The sequence below is a fragment of the Erpetoichthys calabaricus genome, chromosome 16, assembly GCF_900747795.2.
Source record: "Erpetoichthys calabaricus chromosome 16, fErpCal1.3, whole genome shotgun sequence".
NCBI classification, from domain to species: Eukaryota; Metazoa; Chordata; class Cladistia; order Polypteriformes; family Polypteridae; genus Erpetoichthys; species Erpetoichthys calabaricus.
Window position 1 is genome coordinate 64,822,091 of NC_041409.2, and position 18,762 is coordinate 64,840,852.

The following is an 18,762-nucleotide window of genomic DNA, read 5'->3' on the forward strand; positions in this document are numbered from 1 at the left end:
ACCGTAATTCTGCAATTAATTATGAATTCTTCTTGTCAATTGCTATCGTATGACCTATTTTATGAAGAGAAAGATCAGCATTAGAGCCGTAAACAATTACTGAAATGTTATAGAATAGTTCGAGCAACTTGATTCTTAGGGCGCAAAGCCTACTGGCACTCACATCCAAATTTTTTTTCTTTCAATTATTTGGCCTTCCATACTGCACGCTTTATCTCTGTGAAGGCAACATACTGTAAATTGTATCTTTTGGGCAACAATGTCCTGCCTTTACCAGTAGAAATAACTCGACTGCTGTTTGCTTTCTGAAGGAATTATGGATTCTTGTCAGCCTTCCAGGACTATCACTGCGCTGGCCCCCAACCCGTTTAAGTTTTTTTAATCCTGTAATATACAAGGGCTGTCACCTGTTTTTATAATCAAGAATCAAATGCCAAATATTAAAATTTGCATCCATTTGAATATATTCTAATGTTGGTTTTTGAGATCTGTATGCACATTCCTGCATGATGTGAACACAGATTGCATGGTCTCACACAAAGAGCAAGCACATACATACTTTATTGCACTGCTGTTAAGTAAACCAACAGTGCATGTTTTGGTTCTCAAAAATAATAATTATCAGGGACAAAAAGTCTGTGATAGTCCATTATTTTCCTTTTTGTAAAGTACATATAGTTATTTCTGTAAGCTTTTTCCATTTTTGTGGAATTTTGTTGCGCCCAGGTAGGGCAAAGACAGATCTTGGAGGATTTATGAGCACGTATGAAGTTGTAAACAGTGCAAGCCTTGGTCGAATGTAGTAAGTACTCCTTAAAAACATGCCCCTTTACAATGTATTGCATGTGGTGCTTCTTCCATTCTGCTTTCTTCCTGGAATGTGTCTGCCCTGACTTTGTCATTTGTCATTTAGCCTGGAGTGTTGTCATCTAACTTGGGATATACCTGCAGTGCCAGATCTCATGTACTTAAGTTTAATTAATTTCCCTTTCATCACCAACTTCGTAGTTTCCTACTAATCACTATTGTGTCTTTCAAGATTTTGAACTTTTTATAACTTGTTTGGGTTAAAGACATCTGCTAAATAATTACTGGCAATGAGGAGTTGTTAACTGATGATCACAGTAGGACATTTAGTATGCCCATGTGTAAAATTCATCTTGGGATGCATCTTCAGTGATGTTCCTGGGGTCATGGGATGTTTCTGGTCTTTCAACATTAGACACCCTCACCCAGGTGACCCAGCCGGAGTTGATCAAGCCCTGTCTTTGTCCCAGTAGCAGCCACCCTCTTAATCCAAAGTCACCTGGTGACTTTCTCTGCGGCTTCATTCACAGATTTAATGGCCCCCTTCCTTGCCTCTCCTGTAATGCACAATTGATTGAGGATTTTGCAAAGTGAATGTCCTGTAAATCCTCTACAGACAACCTCTGTGGGCTCACAGAGCGCGTTTTCCTGCCTCTGTCCTGGCACTTCTCCACCAGTTCCTGGTACTTGACACATTTCTTCTCATTTGCTTCTTCCATTTGCTCTTCCCAGGGCACTGTCAGTTCAAGCATGATCAGGTGTTTTGTCACCACAGAGGTGATGATCATGTTTGGCCGAAGTGATGTCATGACTATATGTTGCGGAAACTTCAACTGTTTATCCAGGTCATCATGCAGCTAGCTGCCAGTCGGGGGCTGTAGAAAGGAGGCCTGTCCTTGTTTTTGGTTGTGGGCAGGGTTCCTCTCCAGCTTTCACAAAGTGAGATCTTTATGGTGTGATGGTACTTGCTGAACCGGATAGCAGTGGATATACTTTTATGAACTGCCTGAGCACCTAATTGTGGCGTCAGCGGTAGCAGCCTTCCCCAAGGGCCTTTGGGCAGCTGCTGAGGAGGTGTTCTAAGGATCCTCTACCAGAGCATACTTTTGCCCCAGATGTGTAGGTTTGTGTAGGTTTGCTGGGCTGGATAGAGCATCGTAGACTGCTTGCACAAGGAAGCGGACACTATGGAAGTCTTCCCGCAATATGTTAGACCAGGTACACTCTCCCACCTTGTCCATGCTCCCTTCTGTCTGAGCCCCACTGTCCTGTTCACCTCCTCTTCCTCCATGCCTGCTCAAACCTCTCCTAGATAAGACAGTGTCTCTCCTTGCCCAGGACTTTGCCAGCCTGCATCTTTGGAAAGTATCCAATTCCGACTAATTGTTCTGTTTTTGAAATACATAATCCTCACAAAGCCCCAAATTTGTATTAAAGGGAGACGAGCAGTGAAATTACATGTTCTGACCTCAGGCAGTGGTGAGGAGCAGTTATGAGAAACAACAATGGGGTTGAACAATCACTAGCCTAATGTTCTTTGTGCAGAATTTCCATGTAGAAGTTAGGTAGAGAGATATCATTAACTCCAAATGTGCGTTTCTCTGCCTTCACTTTGATTACATCAGTTTGTGCACTCACAAACTCGAAAATGTGCCTTTGCATCTATCGACCTTCAAGTGCCATCTTTCCTGTATTCTGGAGTTTAGGAATTATTCAGCCATAGAGTGGCCAGCTACTCCAACAAAGGAGTAGTGGAGATAAACCATTGTAGAGAGTCACCTTTGAAAAGAAAACGGTCTGCTGTTCCTTTCAGGACAGAAGGCTGTCTCTTTTATTTATTGTAGTAATGGTAGTCCAACAAGCAACTTGAATATCTGTGAATACAGTATGGCTATCTGAAAAAAATCCTACAATGCATTTACAGTTACACTGTACGTGACGTTACGTGACACTGACTGGAGACATTTAAATTGTTAAATTCAATTCAGAGTATTTAAAAATTGGAGAAGCACAGTGGAACAGTGGTAGTTTTCTCCCATAGTCCAAAGACATGCAGGTTATGTGACACGACATTTCTAAAATGACCTCAGTGCGTGAGTGTGTGTGTGTGTGTGTGCGTGCGCGCACGCGCCCTGCAATGAACTGGCATCCTATCCAGATTTTGTTCCTGTCTTGTACCCTAGGCCAGCTGGGATAGGCTGCAGCACCCCCGTGATCCTGGTCTGGATTAAGTAGGTTAGAAAATGACATGACATATTTAAATATTAGTACATATTAGATTTATTTGAAAATCAGATGACAAAGTGTCATTCATTCAATGTACAGTATATTGTTATCTTCTCTGTAGAGTCCACTGGTAATATTGCAGATCTCTTTTCAGCCATTCTGTCTTTCTCTCTTTGTTTTTCTTGAACTTAGAAAAATTCACTTCAAGAACATCGTTCACAATAAAGCAGTTGTCCCAGCCTGCAGAAGTGGGTTCGTTTAAGTGTTCTCCAATTAGTAGTGAGGGCGTGCCTCTCTCTTCCACTTTCTCTTCCTCTTTCTTTCTCTTTGTTTCTTTAGCTTCTGTTGGGTTTTGCCCATACTGAGTGCAGACCTGTTGCCTCATTCAGTCTCAGAGAATCCCCTACAATAGTAATAAAATAAGGAAAGTGATGCTGTGATACTTTGTCGTATATGAAGTACTGTATAGGGAAAGTATTGTAATCTCTCTATTAAAAAAGAAAATCCTGTGATGAGACATGATCTTGAAGAGAGACAGAGAGACACTTCAGAGAGGCAGAGACACTTTCACTTCCCGCGACACGGTCAAGGCAAGTCATACTGACATCCATTGGAAGCAGGTTCCCGTGAGACGATGACTTGTCAAACAAGATCACAGTCATGTAACCTCTCAGTTGTTGCCCCGCCCTGCAAAAAACCATTTGCCCTTCCTTCAACCATTTTCATCCTTTGATAAGACGTGATCTTGAAGAGAGACAGAGAGACATTTTCACTTCCTGTGACACGGTCAAGTCACGGTCAAGGCATGTCATACTGACACCCATTGGAAGCATGTTCCCGTGAGATGGTGACTTCTCAAACAAGATCACAGTCGTGTAACCTCTTAGTTGTTGCCCCGCCCTACTTACAACCAATTGCCCTACTTACAACCATTTTCAAACAAGATCACGGTCATCTAAAAAGCGAAGAAGAAAGAGCAGCTCTAAAAAAACTGAAGTTGAAGATGACACGACTACGACTAAGCGAAGAAGAAAGAGCAGCGTGTCAAAAAAAGTCCCAAAAGCGCTGGAGACATAGTAGAACTTCATAAAGACGATCAAAAACGGTGGCGCCATACACATGCAGAGCAAGTTCAAAAATATGACAGTACTAAAATTCGAAAGTGTCAAAAAAGACAGTATAGTTTGCATTCGCGCTAACAAACGGAAATTATTACTCGGTGAAATAACAGAACAGCAAACACTATTCGAATATATGGACATAGGTGATATTTCGGAAGTATGTAGATATTGTAAGGCTTTAAAGTTTAAGTCGGAGACTTGTAGATTGGCAAATCCGTGTTGCCGTCAGAGAAAAGTACCGCTGCTTCCCAATGAAGAGGCGTTTCCGCAAGAATTCAAAGATTTGGTGTTGGTGAACTGGAAATCCACAAACACTACAGGCTAAATATACGCGTCTACAATACTCATTTCACGTTACCATCATTCAATGCACAAAACGTTGATTTACACAATAATGGACCATACACTATGAGAATCTGTGTTCCCGCGACAATTAAAGCTATGACAAGTTTAAATTCGAAAAAAACGCAATTTGGTCAGGTGTATCTTTATGATCACAGAGAAGCGCTGCAACATAGAATCGAAAGAGTTAAACGAACCGACGTACTAGAAATTCTACAGCCAATAATGGATACAAATCCATACGTCCAAAAGTATCACACATTACACGACATTTATCTAGTGAACACGGACAAAGAAATTGTCTTGGATTTCTATCTGAATCTGAAAGATTCTGAAAGAGAGACAGAGTAGATATTTGTGTACATCCAATTTCGAAAGACGGAGATATCAAAGACACAGTAGATATTTGTGTACATCCAAAGTCGAAGCTAATCGTCTCTTCTTTATTAAATCGAATCAAGCTAAACTTAGAACAGAACATACGCAAGGCCTCATTGATCACATTCAGAATTCAAATATCAATAGTTCAGACAAATTCAAAATAGGTAAAGCAGTAATATTACCTTCATCATATCAAGGTGTAATCCAAGAGCATTGCAACAGTTGTATCATGATGCAAGGGCAATATCCCAAACTATCGGTCGGCCAGAGTTATTTATTACAATGACGTGCAATCCACAATGGCCAGAAATCCGCAGATTCTTGAGAACAATGCCACCGGCTACATCGGCTCTGCATATTCCCACTTTCGTAAGTAGATTATTTTATCAGAAAGTCTTATTTTTATTGAATGGACTCAAAACGGTGTTCGGGCAAATCAGAGCATACATTTACACCATTGGATTTCAAAAACGGGGTTTGCCTCACATGCATTTATTGGTTACTTTGCAAAAAAAATTATTAACTGCTGATGATGTGGATCGGTTTGTCTGTGCTGAGATTCCAAACAGAGAAACCTGTCCTAAATTATGGTACAAAGTCATTAAGCACATGTCTCACGGACCACATTTAAAAGATTCAGTATTGGATCTCAAAAGAAAAGTGTATAAAGAAATTTGTACGGAAGTTTTAAAATAAAAAGTGATCATAATACCTATGTAACAATTCCAATGAAAACAAAATAACTTGTATTTCCACTGGACCAAACCCCGGGGTTGGTGAGTGAAGCGAGCAGGGGGCGGAGCCCCCTAGTCTTTCAAAAATTCGACCTCAAGATTTTGATGAATCTCAACGTTTTAGACCTCCCTGAGTCCGATTTACTTTCTCATAGACAAAGTATTTTATTCGTCCAAAAATTCGATGTCAAGATTGTGATGAATCTCGATGTTTTAGGCCTCCCTGAGTCCGATTTACTTTCTCATTGGGAAAGCATTGTAATTGTCCAAAAGTTCGATTTTGATGAAATCTTGATGTTTTAGACCTCCCTGAGTCAGAAAATACCATTTTTGGAATTATGTCTGTGTGTGTGTGTGGGTGTGGGGGTTTGTGTATGTGTGTGTGTGCGTTTGTGTTTGTAAACACAATAACCTGAGTACGCTTTCACTTCGGTCAACCAAATTTTGCATACAAATATTAGGTACAAAACGTAGATTTCTATCAACTTTTGAGCTATTTTTGCTAACCGGAACTGGAACTTTTTTATTCATGCAGCTGCAGAGTCAGATTTATTCAGCTTTACTTTTATAATAATTGTTCAATATATCATTAATTTGATTTGATTTGTTGTTAATGGTTCTTTAATGTACATAATATAAAAATATAATCATTGTCTTGTGGTTTACTCCTCAAATATCCATTCCCATATCTGAGTATACGATGAAGTCGAGGGGAGACCATTCCCGATTTTTTGTTAAAGTGTTGATAGGTAAAAATAATTTGCATGGTAAGTTTGGAATTTTTGAAATCAGTAATTTTTTCACAGTTGTGGCATTCATTCATTTCCCTCATTATTTGCTGAAAATGGAGAAAAGAAGATGGATCTAGCCAAAGTGCTAAAATGTGGAGGTCTATTGAGCACTAGTGGAAAACCCTTAAAAACTGCACTTTGAAGCAGAAAAGGTCCCAGTTTCAGAAAACACACATTCCTTGTTTTAAATGTGCACAATGAAGGCTGAATTAATTCACTTTTCTCATAGATTATTGGCACTGTCTTTCCTGAGGGAAGCATATGTGGTTGGTTCTTTGTTCACTGCAGCTGTTATGGGCGGAGTTTCATGTAAACTACAGCCATTGTTATGGAAGCCATGACGTAGAGTCCAATATCCTGAAGCAAAGTGTGTGTCTGTAGTTGTAAAGCACAATTTTGCCTTTTAGCTAAAATGGTTGGAAAATGCACACACCCAGGATATGAGCATAACATCAAATAATGGAGTGACCTCATTTTAACGTGCATTTGTTTGGAGTACAGACAACCTCCACTAAACATTGTAGAGCATCCACACTCCGTGCAATCACTTGGATCTTTGAGGCATTGGCGCTAAGAAGAGCAGTAAACACATATATTCTAATGAATGCTGTCTGGTAAGTCCTTACAGCTTCAGTCACTTCTGCCAGTTTAACTTCAGAAAAAGGAAAAATGTCATCAGAACTCTTTATTTGATGATGACTGGAAAATCATCTTTATCAGTAATAAAAAATGCTGCATCACATTGCAAAGCACACTCATCTGTGTTTTCCGTGGTGATAACAGGAAGTCTGTCTGTCTGTCTTTCTCATCGTCCTTGAAAGACATTATTTTATTTTATTCCTGATGTGCACCACCAGTTAAGTTTTCCTCTTCTGCCTGTCCAGTTACATCTCTGTCCTTTTCACCTCACCTCCAATCTGTTACATTTTTTTCGTATTTCGTGGCTTGAACAAATGAGGTTCAGTAAAATGGCATCTTCATAGTCGAACATACCAGTTATATAAACTGAGAACTCCTTTGACTAAATGCTTAGAGACTTCAGTCTTTTGAAATGCACCAAATTCTGATCTAAGAAAAGGTAATTTTGACCAACCCTTCCCTGAGCTTTGTTGAATTGTAGTGCATATTATTAATCATGGCAGAATTATATGATAAAGTGATGCAACATCAGTTATGATTGTTAACCTTTTCATCAGGAACTCTCTTGTTGCATAGACCAGAAGGAACGTGGCTATTCACAGATTTATGTTAAAAATCTGTGTTAAGCAATGATGACTAGTATTCGGTTAGTGATATAATCTACCAGTTTGTAATCTACCAATTTCCAACAAGTTCCACTCATAGCCTTCATTTTTATCTTAGCAAGTTTGGGATATTTGCAGCACACTCCCATGTCATTCACTTGGACAGAATCACAACAGGCTTGATTTTGGCTTAAGCCACTGGAGTAGGCGGCTCTGTGTACGAGACTTGACATCCAGCGAGCACTCACCTGGAAGAACAATGTATACAATGAAAAAATGGGTGTTTAAAACTGCAAAAAGAGAAGAGAGATTTGCCTGATGTTTTGAGATTTTTATACCATTAAAGAAGATAAAAAGGAACAAAGACAGGTGGACACTTAAGGCTAAACTCAATGTACCTGGAAAGCATTCATACAACCTCTGGTGTTGTCAGGTACTACATCATGTAGTTGTCAAAAAGCTGTGTGCTGACAATACTTTGGAAATTTGAAACTGTGTTGAGAGAGCATGATCAAGTCTTATAATCTGTCACCCACTGCGATTCCTAATTAATTTTGTCATCCTCATAACAACGAGATCCAGCAACTGACATCTGAAAGTCTGACATTCTCTCTTACTATTGTGATTGGTGCTGTTTATTCTCTTTTTTTTTAATACGTTCCTGAGGAGTTTTTGCAATTTCTTAATGGTTATTCTGGAGTTTCTGAGGCGAGGGAATTTGATTAAGACATTTATTTCATCCTTTCTTGGTTCCTGACTGAATTCATTGGTGGGGCAGGGGTTATACATTCCCTGGGGATATGTTCATTAGAGATTGCAGCTTTTATTAAACCAGAGAATCTCTCAATCTCCCCCCCCCCCCCACCCCCTCTCTCTCTCTCTCTCTCTCTCTCTCTCTCTCTCTCTCTCTCTCTCTCTCTCTCTCTCTCTCTCTCTCTATATATATATATATATATATATATATATATATATATACAGTGGTGTGAAAAACTATTTGCCCCCCTTCCTGATTTCTTATTCTTTTGCATGTTTGTCACACAAAATGTTTCTGATCATCAAACACATTTAACCATTAGTCAAATATAACACAAGTAAACACACAATGCAGTTTTTAAATGATGGTTTTTATTATTTAGGGAGAAAAAAAATCCAAACCTACATGACCCCGTGTGAAAAAGTAATTGCCCCCTTGTTAAAAAATAACCTAACTGTGGTGTATCACACCTGAGTTCAATTTCCGTAGCCACCCCCAGGCCTGATTACTGCCACACCTGTTTCAATCAAGAAATCACTTAAATAGGAGCTGCCTGACACAGAGAAGTAGACCAAAAGCACCTCAAAAGCTAGACATCATGCCAAGATCCAAAGAAATTCAGGAACAAATGAGAACAGAAGTAATTGAGATCTATCAGTCTGGTAAAGGTTACAAAGCCATTTCTAAAGCTTTGGGACCCCAGCGAACCACAGTGAGAGCCATTATCCACAAATGGCAAAAACATGGAACAGTGGTGAACCTTCCCAGGAGTGGCCGGCCGACCAAAATTACCCCAAGAGCGCAGAGACGACTCATCCGAGAGGTCACAAAAGACCCCAGGACAACGTCTAAAGAACTGCAGGCCTCACTTGCCTCAATTAAGGTCAGTGTTCACGACTCCACCATAAGAAAGAGACTGGGCAAAAACGGCCTGCATGGCAGATTTCCAAGACGCAAACCACTGTTAAGCAAAAAGAACATTAGGGCTCGTCTCAATTTTGCTAAGAAACATCTCAATGATTGCCAAGACTTTTGGGAAAATACCTTGTGGACTGATGAGACAAAAGTTGAACTTTTTGGAAGGCAAATGTCCCGTTACATCTGGCGTAAAAGGAACACAGCATTTCAGAAAAAGAACATCATACCAACAGTAAAATATGGTGGTGGTAGTGTGATGGTCTGGGGTTGTTTTGCTGCTTCAGGACCTGGAAGGCTTGCTGTGATAGATGGAACCATGAATTCTACTGTCTACCAAAAAATCCTGAAGGAGAATGTCCGGCCATCTGTTCGTCAACTCAAGCTGAAGCGATCTTGGGTGCTGCAACAGGACAATGACCCAAAACACACCAGCAAATCCACCTCTGAATGGCTGAAGAAAAACAAAATGAAGACTTTGGAGTGGCCTAGTCAAAGTCCTGACCTGAATCCAATTGAGATGCTATGGCATACCTTAAAAAGGCGGTTCATGCTAGAAAACCCTCAAATAAAGCTGAATTACAACAATTTTGCAAAGATGAGTGGGCCAAAATTCCTCCAGAGCGCTGTAAAAGACTCATTGCAAGTTATCGCAAACGCTTGATTGCAGTTATTGCTGCTAAGGGTGGCCCAACCAGTTATTAGGTTCAGGGGGCAATTACTTTTTCATACAGGGCCATGTAGGTTTGGATTTTTTTTTCTCCCTAAATAATAAAAAACCACCATTTACAAACTGCATTTTGTGTTTACTTGTGTTATATTTGACTAATGGTTAAATGTGTTTGATGATCAGAAACATTTTGTGTGACAAACATGCAAAAGAATAAGAAATCAGGAAGGGGGCAAATAGTTTTTCACACCACTGTATATACTGTATATATATAAAATCCTAAGCCTAATAGTGCAATGATTTTATGTCACGTTTTTTGTCACGCTTTAAATGTGGCTTATTTTAAAACCTACATATATATATTTGGTATCATTCTTTTCAGAATTTATTGAACTTTAATGTGATGTTGTTAGATTTTCAGATTCTTATTCTGTTTTTAAATTATACACTAAAATATCAAGAACTTGCATCTCGCGAGACGAGACTTTGTGCCAAGACATTTAACCACACCCGGGGCCGGAAATAAAAGACAAAGAGTAGATGACAAAGACAGCTGCTGTAGAGGCTTTTAAATGTTCGAAGCGCAGCGTGAGATGCAGATCACATGGCACGGCACCAGCAGCAAGCCAGTAGCTGATCGAGCAAAGAGGAGGTAAAAAAAACTATTTGTTTCCCCATTGTATCTCCGTTTAAGAGGGGGTTTCGGAGGAGTGACCGCGTCTCCTTGAAGTGCGTTCAGCCCCCCTCTTCACAACACGAGTGGCAGAGACGTGAAGTGGCTGGCGCATAGCGTTGGCCAGGGAGGTTGGCGAGTGAAGTAAGCAGGGGGTATATATATATATATATATATACAGTGGAACCTCTAGATACGATCACCTCTGTATACGAGAAATTCAAAATACGAGGAAAGTATGAGCGAAAAATTCAGATCTAAATATGAGCATTGGCTCACGTAACGAGCCACGAGCCAGGCTGTGGGTATAGCTCGCAGCTTAGCGAGGGGGCGTGGTAGCTGTAGCGAGCCGCAGGGCGATCTGCGGTGTCTGCGTTTCTCACCTAAGTGCACAGATGGGAAACTGCCCACATCCATGATTTGTCCTGTGGCTGATGGGCTGGGCAGGGTTGCCACCCGTCCTTTAAAATACGGAATCGTCCAGTATTTGAGAATGAAATTGCGCGTCCCGTTTTGAATCAATACGTATGTGTCCCTTATTTTTTTGTATTAAAAGTGGTAACCCTAGCAGCTGCCATGTCGTCCCCACATATATAGAGAAGCGCGAGCCGGTTAAGGGGGAGAAGAAGTAAAAGAAAAGAGAGGAGAGGAGAGAGAACGGAGGTTGCAGGACGGGCAGGAATCCGCAGCAGTAGGAAGTCGGTGCGAGAGAGCGAGCGAGTACAGGCTCGCGTGTAGCTGAACAGGCGAGCCAAACAGCTGAAGCAGGACGGTGTAGAGAAGGTCAGCTGCATTAAGTGTCTCGCCTGTTGCAGAGCCCGCATGGGAGAAGCAGGTGAGACGCTAACAGAGAAGAAGCACCGGGGATTGTCATCTGTTTTTTGAAGACTGCTTCCTGTTGACGTTTTAACCTCGTGTTAAAGGATTGTTATTCTTATGTACTTTAAACCCCATTTCACAACTGTTTTAAGGATTATTTATTTAAAGATTTATTGAATGCTCTACTGCACTTTGGACACCTGTTTTGATTCTTTTAATAATCAGTTATATTATTTACCAGTGTTATTTATTAAAGGTAGACTACAGTATATATAATTTATCAGTGTTATTTGTTAGGAAAATTGATTTTTATGTTAATATATTTGGAATGCGGAACGGATTAACTGGATTTCCATTATTTTCAATGGGGAAGTTTGTTCTAGATACGAGAAATTCGCTATACAAGCTCAGTGCTGGAACGAATTAAACTCGTATCTAGAGGTTCCACTGTATATATATATATATATATATATATATATATATATATATATATTCACGGCATTCGTAGTCTGTGTCACAATCTGATTGTATGGGTGGTTACCTACCAGGTAACGCTTGTGGTTGGCCAGCAATCTGCTAACATCTGCCACGGTGCCCTCAGTTTGTGAGGAGCAGATCATAGAATGGTTGAAATAGTTTACTGTCAAATAAATGCAAAGAGTACGCGACACGTGTTTTGCCCTCATTCTGGGCTCATCAGGCGTACACACTCCACTGCACTCCCTCTCGGGAATTGAACCTTGGACGTCAGCGCCAGAGGCGATGCCCCTAACGTTGCGCCACGGTGTGTGGTTCGTTTATATATATATATATATATATATATATATATATATATATATATATATATATATATATGTATATATATATGTATATGTATATAAATATATATATATATATATATATATATATAATAGAGAGAGAGAGAGATAGAGAGACTCAAGAGTACTTCTGGTGACACATGATTACACTAAGAATGCAATTCCAGGTCTAGTGGAACCTCCTTAAAATGTGTGAGTTCTCTTCCCCGCGGCTCCCTCTGGTGACACCCACATACACTGTCAGGTCTGTCCATCAGGACTGCAGTTCCCAAGGTGTCCTGTGAGTGTACAAATGGAAGTTGGACTCGAGTGAACTTTCCGCCTCTTCTGTTATACTGTATGTTCCCGGCCAGGAAAGGTATGTGCAGCTGCCCTGGCTGGGACATCTGTCCACCCATATCCTTGCCTTATGACCTCCTGTCTGGGTAAGGAACCACCCTCCTTTGTGATCAGGATGCTAGTCTGTCCACTTTGGCACCTATAAAATATTATCTACGTCCTTAGTAGTACAGCAGTAATTCTAAGATGAACAAAGGAAAAATAACACTTGAGAGTGGATACACTTAGCTTCTTTTAATATTGTCTGACACTCACAGTAATACAATTTTCAAAGGAAGCTATTGGCAAAGCTAAGTGCAGTTGTGCGGTTTCTGCAGTTGTCTCCATCACTTTAAGAGCGCAGGAGGTATTTTTTTAATTATGGGCAGGAGTGATGTTGTACGTTGGTCCATACATGAGCTTCCATTTTCAGTGCAGTTGCCAGAGATTTATGCTTTTCTCACTGTCTTTGCTTCCAAATTAAGAACATGCAATTTTCTAACATGGGATACAATCTTTTGCTGGCACAGTTCAATTCTAAATAGCCTGCAGTAACTGCTGACCATAAACTGACCACCAAACCACGGGGTACACCTGCTTTGCTTTAATACCCTGCGTGAGTTGCTTCCATTTGTTTTTTCATATCTGTGTTTCGACTTCTCCTTGTCAGTTTGTTTGTGGCTTAAAGGCTTCATGGCTTCAGTTACCCGTCTTATGTAAAATAATGTAATGTGTAATAAAACTCACAATTTACATGCACGTCAGGTGAATTGGCTACACTGTGTGTTTGGGGTGTGTGTGTGTGTTCGCCCTGCAAAGGATTGGCACCCTTTTCCAGGGTTTGTTCCTGCCTTGCACCCAATGATAGGTGGTAGTGGCTCCAGTACCCCCCTGAGCCTGGTCTGGATTAAGCAGGTTAGAAAATGAAATGAAATGAGATCACAGTGGCACACTTTAAACCTTTAGCCACACTAAATTGTCATTTTTAGCATCTTATTGCGGTACCATTTTGAATATTGACAAGCTGTGTCGTTTTGTGACTTTCCTGTCAGCTGTTGTTGAGGCAACCTCCAAGAAGTCCCTGGGAGAGTGCTTCCGTGATGTCATCAGCATGACCCTTTGAAAAGGTTGTTTATGCGCTGTTCGGGTATCCATGTTTTGGATAAAACTCAAAGACTTAATTTGTGCTTCTCTGTATTTTTGTTCTTGGTTTTATGACTTGCTTTCCGGCTTACGATACTGATTCTTGTCTCACATTTCTGACTTGGTGAATGATCAGTTTGTCTCTTTGGTTTTGTCCCTGGCAAACACTCCATTTTGTTTTCGTTTCATTGTTTGGTCCGTAAATTAAAAAATTCTGCTTCAGCAGAATACTTAATGAGAAGTCGTGTAATGTGGCCCTGGCCTTAGCAGTGGAGTTTGGCAAACGGTTGTGTGTTGGACTGGAGGCCTGGTTAGTCAAACCAGTCGAGGGGTGGCATGGCCATTACATTACATCTGTAATCTGCCAATACTTAAGGCCTTTAAAATGAGAAAGTTGAGCAACATGTGAAGGTAGGATTTGATTTAGCTTTGTCTTCTATATGAATAATTAACTCTGCGACTTCAGCCATGTAAGGTCATATATTATTTCTGCTTCAAGAAGAATTACTGTCCCTTAGCCCTCAACTTACTGTTTGTTTGTTTTTTTTCCCTCCAGGCCCTGTTAGTCCAGGAGATGTGGAGAAAGGATCCAAAACATCACGTATGTCTCATCTGGGTGAAATTTTGCCTGTCTACAGGCAAGACAGCCATCTGATGGTGCAGCATGGGAGCCATGAATACCCAGGAGAAGGAACATACCTCCTGAAATTTGACAACTCCTACTCACTGTGGAGAAACAAAACTCTTTATTACAGAGTTTATTATAGTGATTGAGAAGCAATCCAAGGCCTTTCAAGGACTGCAGATGTCACCAAGCTGTTTCTCTTTCCCGTGTTGTGATTTCTGTCAGTGTTCCCCCTTTCAGAGGGGTGGCTTCATGTACTGGTAATGTGGTTCATAAGAAAAGTGCAAATCCAAATCCTCAGCCTGTGAATTTCAAAACTACTACAGTTTTGTAATAGTAGACAGGGAAACACACGTTTGACTTTCCCTAGTGGTTTTTGGGGGCTTTTGCTTGGGGAAAATGAAGCCACTGTATGGTGTTAAAAAAAATACCCAACTCTACCCACTCAAAAGCCAACATTCCAGCCAAATACTTCACATCCATAATACGCTGGCAGTATTTGAATGATCTACCCTCATCAGTGTAAGTCATGACACCTGAGATGTGTGAGCTGCAGGAACGTCAGGGGAAATGTGCTGCCTGGCTCGTGGGTACCTGTATCTGTAGGAAAATGAGTAAACGTTTCTGTTATTTTCTGCGTGGTTATGATCAGGTTTCATAGTCAGCAATTTAGTATGCAGGAGGAAAAAAAAAAAGAATTCATTGTTCTTCTCCTGTGCTGTGACAGAGGGTTTATATAATAATTTATACTTAAGTAGAGTATATTAAAGTGGCAGTCTGTCATCTGATTAGAATTTTAAGGTACCTGAATATGGAAGCTACCAACTTACTGGTTTAGCATCATCGGCCCACCACTGCAGGTTCATTATGAACAACATGTCTGAAAGGGATGAGGAAATAGAAGGCGCCTAGGAAAAGAAATGACAAAATATTGGTATTATAAAATAGTTGACTTTTTGAGATGAAAGACAAGGCTGTAGTGGCTTAATTCAGGGAGGCTGTTGAATTTGGAGAATCGGTAATTCAATTATATCATTGATCAGTGAGCCGAGACATGAGTTGGACGAGTTTTGTTTGGGCTTTGTGTAAACTCTCTGGTGCTCATCTCGCCTGTGATGTTACTGTGAGGATGGCCTTTTCTTTTGAATGGAATGTATATTTACTGTGTACGACAATCACTGCTTTTCTCACCACGTGCAGCCTCATTTCCTTTTGTCCAATATACTATGTTTCCAGTAGCATGAAAACCATTACAAACCTATGCACACATTTACACTGACACATTTATGATGCACTCTGATGCAGACACACACATTCTGTAATGTTTAGAAATTCACTCCTGCTGATTTGCACTCTTGTGCTTTTGATACAGAAGCAAATTCCCAGACACACACACACACACACATACAGATCATTTCAGAATCACAAGGCTCAAAAGCGTGTCTGGGCTGCTCACATTTTCAGGTTGTTTATACGATATAGTGGTCCAGGTGACAGAGGTGTCTTTTCCAAGTGAAGTAAACGTTGTGCTCAAGCCAAAAAATATTGAAATTGTTACATGGATAACTGCAGATTATTTATTTCTTTATAAAGATGATAGTTTACAACATCACCAGCAGATACGAGATTTTTAATTGTATCATAGTGAAGGCAGATCTGTGATTTTTATTAAATGTGGAAACAAAGTATACTGAGATATTATTTTCTAAGTGGGTACTGAATGTCAATGTTTGTAGCAAAAACTATAAAATTCAGATCATTTTTATATAAAACCATTTACTTGCACTAATGATTGTAGTACATATTAACTAGTAATGAAAAATTGTGTGTGTATATACACTATATATATATATATATATATATATGAATCTGTCAATGGAGTTTGTTTTCTTGACCCACTAATGGATCAGAGGTTTCTGTTGCTGGTCCCTAAATGACTCCTGATTTCTTTTAACAAAATAAACTGTGTGATGCCAACTGACTAAGATTTATATCATGTTTGATATCAATGTTAAAGGCTAATTTATGTGTCATAAATCTCCCCAGGTAATCAAAGATTTGGCTGCCCTTTGGAGGTTGAACCTCTCCAGGGGCCTCATGTATAACGCCGTGCATAGAGCTCACACTATAACATGGTGTAAGCACAAAAGCGGGATTGTGCGTACGCATAGAAAAATCCAGATGCAGGAATCTGTACGTACGCAAACTTTCACGTTCTTCCACTACATAAATCCCGATCAGCGTGAAAAGTAACGCACGTGCACGCGTCTTCTGTCCCGCGCCAACTCCTCCCAGAATTATGCCTCTTTGAATATGCAAATCAATATAAATAGCCTTCTGTGAAAAGACAATGGGAAAAGCACGGGGAAAAATATAAGAATTTCAGTGAATACCAAGTGGAGGGAAAGGAAAAACGTACTATTTGTTGGTTTAAACAGTGATATAAACAGCAAAAGGAAGTTGATCGAGTGACAGAGTGTTGGAGAAACTCGAAAGCTCAAGTTCACAAAGTCGCACAGTGCCCGAAATAAAAAAGAAATCACATATCAAAGTCGCCGTGAAAAGGCAAGTCGTAGCCCACCGTCTGAGTGTCATATGAAAGCTTATTAGGGTACAGACAAAAAAATAGGCACACAGTGGGAAAAAAAGCACGAAATGTCAACTTTAATCTCGAAATGTCCACTTTAATCACATAGTTTATTTTGCCATTAAAGTAGAACATCATAAACTTCATCTTAAAATCGTTTAATTTACTAGTTTCTCAAATCCCATTGTAACTAAAGTAGCACTGTAAATGCTTTGTTCTGTATTTGATCTTCTATGTGTGTGAATCACTACCTGCTTCTGAAACGGGCTTTCTCTTTCTCCGACAGGACACATAATCCATTACATTCGCGATATTACAGCTCTCTGGATAATTAAAATACTGAGATGTATACGTGATATCTTTTTCATGATGATAGGAATAAAAGCATGTTATTAAACATGGGAACACGGTGGCGCAGTGCTTGTTCATGTCTCACGCAAGAGACTTGCTGCACCATGCGCGACCTTCGATGAAATAATTTATTACAGAAGTACTGTCTCTTTCAAACGTACTAACCTCCAATTCCTGTCCTTACTTTTCTTTCTCCAAATACCCAATCGCCACACAATCAGCTCTGTAATAGACGTGAAGCCATCTGTAAGCTTAGAACGCTGATTCTTCAAAACTTTTAAAGAACATTGAAATATCTTCGTAGTACATGTCTATCCATCTGTCGCGTCAGCACGAGCAAGAATACAACGCAATGCAGGAATAATCCCTGAACTAGCTAGCGCTGAGGCACTGTGTCCTCACATGTTTAATTATTAACAATACAGATTATTTAAATGAAGTTAAAGTTTTATCTGTATAATCAACATATTTTGCTGCATTTCATCTTAAAAATGATATCGTCATCATATGTAAATGCGCGCTTTATAAAGTGGCGCAGGTTGTGCAATATTATAACTGTAGTGCAAGTTTACAGTGAGGTAATTATACTTATAAGTACAAACAGTTCTACAAGGAGCACTTGATGGACTGATTGAGTGCGTTTATAGTTCTTAGGATGAAACGTTTTCTAAACTGCAAAGTCTGTACAGGGAAGTCTGAAACGTTTTGCCATGGCTCAGGCAGCGTCTGCTTCATGCTGTGTACTGATAATTCTCTTTCCGATCAGCTGCTGCTGTGATTCCCCACTCAGATATAGTGATATAAATACTCCGAGTGGTGCAGTGAGAGTAATATGGAAAAAGATGATCTGTTATGGCAACCCTTAACGGGAGCAGCTGAAAGAAGAAGAAGATGCATTGAGAGTAACAATGCTAAAGCAGTTATGGTATTTGGAATACTATGGCTATTCCCTGGACCATTATATTGCTGCAGGTTAATTACAATCAGATGCATTACACTAATAAACAATATGCAGTTAGTTTCAGTGTATTTATAAAGCCGCGTCAGGAATGTGGATCTAAGAAAGAAAGGGTGACCACACAGGAACAGTAGCACTGCTTTGACGCTGGGTGCCGCCAGTCTGCAAAACTGAGCGGAGAAATTGCGTACGCCAAGGTATGAGTTACCGTGGAAATGTGCGTGGCTTTACGGCAAGTTTAGGTTTTATACATCGCGATTTGAGCGTGGAAACATTCGTATGCAACATTTCTGTGCGTTATCACCGTTTATACATGAGGCCCCAGAATGTTCTGATTGTTCGCAATTTCCTGAGTGGTGACCCCCCCTTTACGTTACAGCCCAGTAGACTTGCTGTGCCTCAGGGATCCAGGGAACCTCCATTTTCATTTAATGTCACCAAAGTCTTCTGAAAGGAATGTCAGTGTGCATCAGAGCTACTCTCAT

At 40.1% G+C, this 18,762-nt stretch overlaps 1 protein-coding gene across 1 annotated transcript in view; it reads left to right on the plus strand.

Moving 5' to 3' along the window:
* tmed8 (transmembrane p24 trafficking protein 8) overlaps positions 1-16,360 on the plus strand; it is a 37,661-nt gene extending 21,301 nt beyond the window's left edge. Inside the window, exon 6 of the mRNA XM_028821692.2 lies at positions 14,313-16,360. Coding sequence (XP_028677525.1) covers positions 14,313-14,530 — 218 coding nt within the window. The 3' untranslated portion in view covers positions 14,531-16,360. The remainder of the gene's footprint in view (positions 1-14,312) is intronic.
* The last annotated feature ends 2,402 nt before the right edge of the window (positions 16,361-18,762 follow it).